The 8168-nt window shown below is 45.4% G+C and overlaps 1 protein-coding gene across 1 annotated transcript; it reads right to left on the minus strand.

Moving 5' to 3' along the window:
* Positions 1–312: 312 nt before the first annotated feature.
* foxj1a (forkhead box J1a) lies at positions 313–7100 on the minus strand. The gene is made up of 2 exons (XM_061712581.1): positions 6603–7100; positions 313–1094 (listed from the first exon to the last, which is right to left on the minus strand). Exons 1-2 carry the CDS (start codon positions 7098–7100, stop codon positions 348–350), a joined length of 1245 nt encoding a protein of 414 aa, XP_061568565.1. The 3' UTR covers positions 313–347.
* Positions 7101–8168: the final 1068 nt, after the last annotated feature.

Below are 8168 nucleotides of genomic sequence, written 5' to 3' on the forward strand. Positions count from 1 at the left end.
GTCCAGATATTCTGCAGCTGATCCCTGCTGCTAAAATGTAATCCCATGATATTTTTATATGATTTAAAGCCGTGTTTCTCACTGCCCTGCATGTTTTACGTAGATGTTTCCCTCCTCCAACACACCTGATTCTAATGAATGGCTCGTTATCAGGCTTCTGCAGATAACGGATAACGGATAACGATCCGTTTTCCGTTTTTTATTATCAAAACAAAAAACGGGAAACGGATTATTTTGTAATTTCAAAACAAAAAACGGATGGCCGCGAAGTACACGTACCGTTCCCCCCCAGCCCGAAACATCTGGACGCGGGCGGTAAAGACAGAGTCTGAGGCCAGGGGTGCTCCTCACGGGAGGGGGGCCCCCGGCTCGGCCCCCCCGCCCAGCGGGGCCCCCAGGTCGAACAGCTGCTCCAGGGTCCCGGCGGAGCTGCACAGGAAGTCTCCGCCGCCGTCCTCCTCGGCCCAGGACGTCTCCAGGAACGCCGTGGCCAGGAAGGTCTCCTCGTCGTAGCCGGTGTCCCCCGCCGGCCCCCCGGGGGGGGAGACGGGGGCCCCCCCGGGGGGTCGCTCCTCCTCCGTGATGATGGGGCTCAGGGAGCCGTCCAGGCTCAGCTCGCCGCTCAGCGCCGAGTCCAGCAGGGCGTCCCAGTTGAAGTCCCCCTTCAGGGGCCCGTCCTCCCTGGGGTCGTCGTTGCAGAGCAGCGGGGAGGTGGACCCCCCCCGGGGGGCCCGTTTCCTCCGGGGTCCCCGCACCACGGGCCAGGACCCCAGCATCGTCCCCTCCGCCAGGCGGGGGTCCCAGGTCTGGTCCGGCCCGGTCCCCTGCTCAAACCCCCGCAGGAGCCGCTGGGCCTCGGGGTTGACGCCCAGGTAAGGGGCCCCGGCCCCCAGTGGGGGGCCGGCCCGGAGCCGGCTCTGCAGGGCCGGGTTGATCTGGACCTGTGGCGTCCGTCTCTTCTTGTGGACGCCGCTCAGCAGCTGCTCGGCGTACTGCGGGTCGATCTTCCAGTAGCCGCCCTTCCCCGGCTCGTCCTTCCGCCGCGGGACCTTGATGAAGCACTTGTTCAGCGACAGGTTGTGTCGGATGGAGTTCTGCCAACGGAAACACATGCAGGAGAAAAAATGTTTGAGAGGGGAAGATTTTTTTTTATTGTGCACTTCGAGAAAAATGTCGAAATGTTGAGAAAAAGCAGAATGTGTAAAGATCATGCTGTAGATTATATCAATATATCATATTACAAAACACATTTTGATCCCAATCCTTATTTTTGTCAAGTTAGCAAATGTCAGAGCTAATAGGTTTTATGTACTCAGTCGAACAGTCGAAGTCGAAATGTCGAGAATAATGATGAAGAACAATTTCGAGAAAAAAGTCAAAATGTCGAGAAAAAAGTCAAAATGTTGAGAAAAAAGTCGAAATGTCGAGAATAATGTTGAAGAACAATTTCGAGAAAAAAGTCAAAATGTTGAGAAAAAAGTTGAAATGTTGAGAAAAAAGTAGAAATTTCGAGATTAATATTGAAATACAATTTCGAGAAAAAAGTTGAAATTTCTCCTTTTTTCTCAACATTTAAACTTTATTCACGAAATTGTACTTCAACATTATTCTCGACATTTCAACATTTTTCTCGACATTTCGACTTTTGTCTCGACTCGAGGATCGACCCCGGCGTATACTGCGGGTCGATTCTTCCCCGGCTCGTCCTTGATGAAGCACTTGTTGAGTGACAGGTTGTGTCGGATGGAGTTCTGCCAACGGAAACACATCGTTTTAGGTCCAGAGGAAGAAACCGAAGGACCTCCAGGCAGAAAACACCTCAGATCCACTTTCAAGCACGGTGGCGGAGGGGTGATGGTCTGGGGTTCTCTAAACAAACCAGTAAAAAATTATAAAAATAATCTTAAATTTCTAATAAGAAAATAGAAGAATCCAGGTTTTGGACTGACTAAAACCTGTTTCAGTTTTAGTTTTAGTCTAGTCTTTGGGTCCAGCTATCATTTTAGTTTTTATTAGTTTTAGTCACGTTCATTCTCCTTTTAGTCGTGTCAAGTTTCAGTCGACTAAAAGTCTGAGCATTTTAGTCTAGTTTTAGTCAGAATTGTCCAGGACCATTTTAGTCTAGTTTTAGTCAAAGATTGTATTTAGTCAAACCCATTTTACAATTCAAACAAGGTTATCTTATTATTATTAATTATTGTTACCTTATAGACTCAAGAATACATTCATTCCAGATACAGAAGACTCTAATTTGAGTTTACAAAATATTAATTTTTCCGCATTTCTCCCCGTCTTTTTCTTTTTCGATGCAGCCATTGCGAAGTATAATCCAGAATCACGGCATACACTTTCATTGTTATGCTGATGATACGCAGCTCTATTTGTCTATGAAGCCGGATGAAACAGAACCGTTAGTTAAACTTCAGGCATGTCTTAGGGACATCAAGGACTGGATGTCCAGAAATTTCCTGCTTCTAAATTCAGATAAAACAGAGGTTATCATTCTTGGTCCAGAGCATCTTAGGAAGGGATTAGATGGTGTTGCGATGGCTTCCAGTGCAACTGTGAGAAACCTTGGTGTTATTTTCGATCAGGATTTGTCGTTTAAACCATATGTCAATCAGGTTTGTAAAATAGCCTTTTTCCATCTCCGTAATATTGCAAAAATTAGGAAAATCCTCTCGCAGAGTGATGCAGAAAAACTAGTTCATGCGTTTGTATCTTCTAGACTAGATTACTGTAATGTGTTGTTAGCAGGATGTCCAAGTAATTTGCTGAATTGGCTCCAGCTGATCCAGAATGCAGCAGCACGAGTGCTGACAGGAATCAGCAGGAGAGACCACGTCTCTCCAGTGTTAGACCCCGTCCACACGTAGCCGGATATCTGCGGATATCTGCTAAACCGGAGATATTTTCCTACGTTTTGACCTGTCATCCACACGAAAACGCAAATAAACGAAGGTTTAAAAAAACTCTGGGTAAAGTGAAGATTTTGGAAAACTCTGTTTATGTAGATGCGTGTAGACACACACAACCGGAGTTTTGCGTTTTCGAACGTCACATTATGCGCCAAAACAACAACAAATCTGCTCTGACGTGCGCCTTTTGTTTACTACAGATGATCCAGCATCTGTTCTCCAAGCTATTAAATAAATGGTCTCTGGTCTTGACCACCGCTTACTGCGTTACACCGACACAGAGCCTACAACCGTAGGTTACGCTGCGACGCGCACCCTACGGTGCGCGGAGCCGCGGAGCCGCCGCGGAGCCCGCGGAGGTGCAGCTTCCCGGGAGCCGCAGATGATCTACAGGTTATGAATGTGGTCGAAAACGCAGATCTTCGGTTACGTGTGGATGCAAATTTTTTTATAAACGGAGGGGGGAAATATTCGTTTTTAAAAATACCCGGCTACGTGTGGACGGGGTCTTAGCGTCGCTCCATTGGCTACCTGTAAAATTCAGAATCCAATTTAAAATGTTGTTACTTGCATATAAAGCCCAAAACGGCTTAGCTCCGCAGTATTTACAAGACCTGATAGTGCCTTATGTTCCTGGCAGAGCTCTCCCTTCTCAGAGTGCAGGTTTACTCGTAGTTCCTAGAGTATCCAAATGTAGATTTGGAGGGCGGGCGTTCTGCTATCAGGCACCATTACTTTGGAACCAACTTCCAATCTGGGTTAAGGAGGCTGACACCACCTCCACCTTTAAAACTAAACTTAAGTGTTTAGTGTAAACTCTAGTGTGTTAGAGTCAGTAGTCATAGTTGCAGCTATAGAACAAGACTATAATAGTTAGTCTCAAATATAGCTTCGCGGTAGATATGCTGCTATAGGCCTATGCTGCAGGGGGGCACCGACATGATCCGCTGGGCGGTGCCTCTCACCCTTCTTCTCCTCTCCTCTTCCCTTCCTCTCTTCTCCATTTCCATCTCCATTTCTCATAGCTATCGTTTTTGTCCATCGTTCCTGTAGTTTCTTGTGCCGGCCCCCCTTTTTTGTCTTTTGTGCATGTTTGCAGGCCGAAGCCTCGGGAGCTGCGTTCTGGCCTGCGGTCCCGGCCCCCCCCCCCATCCCCGGTCATCCTGTTGCTGCTTCCACCTGCCTACGTGGATGTAAAGTATATTTACCAGATTTTTACCCAAAATGCACCTTGTGGTTGCTGAGATGATTTTAAACCGGGCCAGGAGGGTAAACACTTATCCGAGCGGCCGTAGATCAGCCGGCAGGACAGGAAGTGCCCCCCGCAGGCCGCCGTAGATCACCTTAATGCCCTCCAAGCAGCGCTGCGACCCGCTGACCTCCGTTAAATATTATCTGCCCCACGTACAGCTGCACAACAACAAAACGCTGCCGAGTGTCGGAGCCGGGCGCCGGCGGCCCCGTCAATCAGTAATCCGGCAAAATTAAACTTTTGCAAAAAGGGAAAGAATTCGTCTGGACTGAAACTAGACGCAGTCGCCTGGAAATGTCACCACCCTCACTTTTAATGTCCGAAATCAACTGATGGAGTCCTGGAACAAACCTTATATGAACAACATTTCAAAATTTTTTCACGCCTTGTTGCCTTTTATTAAATAAAAATTAAGCCATAAACCATCGGTTTAAGCCATCGGACCTCACACTGCAAAAACTCAAAATCTTACCAGGAATATTTGTCTTATTTCTAGTTAAAATGTCTCATTTTTAGTCAAAAAATCTCATTACACTTAAAACAAGAGTCATCACCAGAAAAATAACTTGTTATTTGACAATTTTCACCTGTTTCAAGTAAATTTTCACTTGAAATAAGTAGAAAAATCTGCCAGTGGGACAAGATTTATCTTCTCATTACAAGCAAAAAAATCTTGTTTCACTGGCAGATTTTTCTACTTATTTTAAGTGGAAATCTACTTGAAACAGGTGAAAATTGTTGTTTTTTACAGTGATGAGTCCGGTTTTAAGTGTAATGACTAAAAATGAGACATTTTAACTACAAATAAGACAAATATGCTTGTTAAGATTTTGAGTTTTTGCAGTGCAGGAAGAATAGCTGCAGTTTTGCTGTAGCTAATGGGGATCCAAATAAAACTATACAGGACTGTCTCAAAAAATTAGAATATTGTGATGAAGTGTCATACAAAAATGTCATACATTCTGGATTCATTACAAATCAACTGAAATATTGCAAGCCTTTTATTATTTTAATATTGCTGATTATGGCTTACAGCTTAAGATAATATTTTGAGATAGGATATTTGAGTTTTCTTAAGCTGTAAACCATGATCAGCAATATTAAAATAATAAAAGGCTTGCAATATTTCAGTTGATTTGTAATGAATCCAGAATGTATGACATTTTTGTTTTTGAAATTGCATTACAGAAAATCACAATATTCAAATTTTTCTGAGACAGTCCTGTAAACTATAAAAACAAAAACATCTCATATGGGCGATACTAAGTACCTCCTTCATCAACATCTACCAAAGGAACTTTCTTCTTGGATTGATTCTTAGTAAATAACTGGAGGGACAGACATGTTTATTCTCAGAGGTGACGGGGTGACGGTTGTTCCAGGTGAGATGCTGCACCTGCAGGTGACGCCTGAGTTTCAGGAGGTCAAAGCCAGTGTTGGTTCCTGGTCAGGGCTTTGTCTGACCCCCCAGGAGGAACAGAGGACCATCTCCACACAGAGGGAAGGTGTGAGGAAACACACCTCCCTCAGCAGGTGGACAGGTGGTTCCTGCATGTCTGAGCTGTGTAGAGATGCACCATCAGGATTTTGAGGGCCGATCACTGATCACCGATCTCCAAAATCAGCATCTGCCGATCACCGATCACAGCGTGAAATCCATAAATTCGTCAATAATGTCATCTCATGTACAACACTGACATTGTATTATTAGGTATAAAAATGAGGAGATGAGAAAGTATCATGAATTGACTGTTTTACTTCAGACTGAGGCAATATGCAATATTTCACCCTCTAGAGACTTAGTATTGCCCACATGAGATGTTTTTGTTTTTATACTTTATAGTTTATAGTTTTATTTGGATCCCCATTAGCTACAGCAAAACTGCAGCTGTTCTTCCTGCACTGCAAAAACTCAAAATCTTAACAAGAATATTTGTCTTATTTCTAGTTAAAATGTCTCATTTTTAGTCAAAAAAATCTCATTACACTTAAAACAAGACTCATCACTGTAAAAAACAACGATTTTCACCTGTTTCAAATAGATTTTCACTTGAAATAAGTAGAAAAATCTGCCAGTGAAACAAGATTTTTTTGCTTGTAATAAGAAGATAAATCTTGTCCCACTGGCAGATTTTTCTACTTATTTCAAGTGAAAATTTACTTGAAACAGGTGAAAATTGTCAAATAACAAGTTATTTTTCTGGGGATGACTCTTGTTTTAAGTGTAATGAGATTTTTTGACTAAAAATGAGACATTTTAACTAGAAATAAGACAAATATTCCTGGTAAGATTTTTTGAGTTTTTGCAGTGTGAGGTCCGATACCGATCAAAACCGATAGGGCCATTATCGGGCCGATCAGTTGCCGATCGATCGGTGCATCTCTAGTGCTGTGTTCGTGCACCAGCGTGTGCGGCGGCGGCGTTGGCGTACCTGCCAGGTGGGGTCTGCGTGCCGGTAGTAGCAGAAGTTGTCGGTGATCCAGCGGTAGATGGCGGCCAGCGTGATCTTGCTGCCCCGGCTGGCCTGCATGGCCATGCAGATGAGCGAGGCGTAGGAGTACGGCGGCTTGACGGACGCGTCGCGCCCGTAGTCCACCTCCGCCGGGCAGTGGCCGTGGGCCACCAGGCGGGGCAGGGGCCTGCTGAAGGCCGCCGCCGTGGGGGCCCCGGGGTTCCCCATGGAGGCGGGATCCCCGGCCAGGGGCGAGGCGGGGGCCCCCGGGTCCCGGGAACCCCGGGAACCCCAGGAACCCCGGTCCTGGGAACCCGGGGGCCGGTCCGGCGCGCCGGCGTCCAGGATGCTGAAGTCCTGCAGCCACTGCAGGCTGGTCAGGCTGTCGTCCAGGCCGGGGGGGCTGATGCTGATGCTGCTGGCCCGGCCCGGGCCCCACGGGGCCCCTGGGGCCCCGGAACAGCTCAGAGACAGCATGGCTCCTCCGGCTCCTCGCCTCCTCCGGGACTCTGGCGGCGGAGACACTCAGGACCGACCTGCGCTGGAAAAACATGACGCTTGAATCCAGACGCGCTACAGACTCTAGACAAGTTTTGAATGCTTTTGGTTTTGTCGCAATTGGATTATTGTTTTGTTTTGGTCAAATGACTTCAGTTAAGAATGTGAAGAAATTACAAGTGGCACAAAATAAAGCTGGGAGATGAAAAACAATCAAACTGTGTATTTTGCAAATCTGCAACCCGAAACCTTTGATGAAACATCCACTTGACAAGTTTTGGAAGTTTCCCTGTTGTTGTCTTTTTTACTGAAATGTAACCAAACTTTCAAGCGTTTGTATCGCTGCAGCGCCATGTTTACTATCAACTCTTGGCTTACGCACTTGTCTATGCAACGTGCGTGATGACGTCATTCTCACACAATGGAATCGAAAAGGGAATCGATTTCAAGGAACTGAAACGTGAGGAACCGGTTCTGAACAAGGACCGGTTCTCCATTCCCATCTCTAGCGTTATGTCACAATTACTGGGTTTACATGAATCAATAACCCTTTTAAAACCGGAATATTAGCAATAACCCGGTTTTGCACGACCATGTCAACAACACCAATAACCTCTTTGAATAACTGGAATTTGCTCATATTCCGTTTTTTTGCACTGCTTTTCTTCCTTTGCACTATTTTTTCATCTTGTATTTTTTATCTTTTTATCTCCACTGCATTGTGTATATACTGTCCATATTTTGTAATTATATATATCTTTTACTTTTTTACCTTTTTACCCCCTTCCCCGCATGCGTGTGTGTGTGTGTGTGTATATGTTAAGTGTACTGCTGCTAACACGGGAGTTTCCCCATTGAGGGAGTAATAAAGGATTAGCTTATCTTATCTTTTAAAAACCTGAATATGACCCCTGGGTTACTCCTTTTCTAACCGGAATATTTGGTCATGTAAACGCCAAACAGGATTTCTCCATCAGAAGGAACAAGAAATGGTTTTCTGCATGTTCTTTTCGCAAGGAATCTTGGTCCTTTGAGTCCAGGAAGTTC

The sequence above is a fragment of the Cololabis saira genome, chromosome 21 (assembly GCF_033807715.1).
Source record: "Cololabis saira isolate AMF1-May2022 chromosome 21, fColSai1.1, whole genome shotgun sequence".
Taxonomy (NCBI): domain Eukaryota; kingdom Metazoa; phylum Chordata; class Actinopteri; order Beloniformes; family Belonidae; genus Cololabis; species Cololabis saira.

What these genes read in the sequence shown, in the direction of transcription:
- foxj1a (XM_061712581.1), bottom strand. Translation starts at nt 7,100, where the DNA reads ATGCTGTCTCTGAGCTGTTCCGGGGCCCCAGGGGCCCCGTGGGGCCCG. An exon ending in ACGCAGACCCCACCTGGCAG is followed by an intron (nt 1,095 to 6,602) that starts GTACGCCAACGC and finishes TTCCGTTGGCAG; the next exon opens with AACTCCATCCGACACAACCT.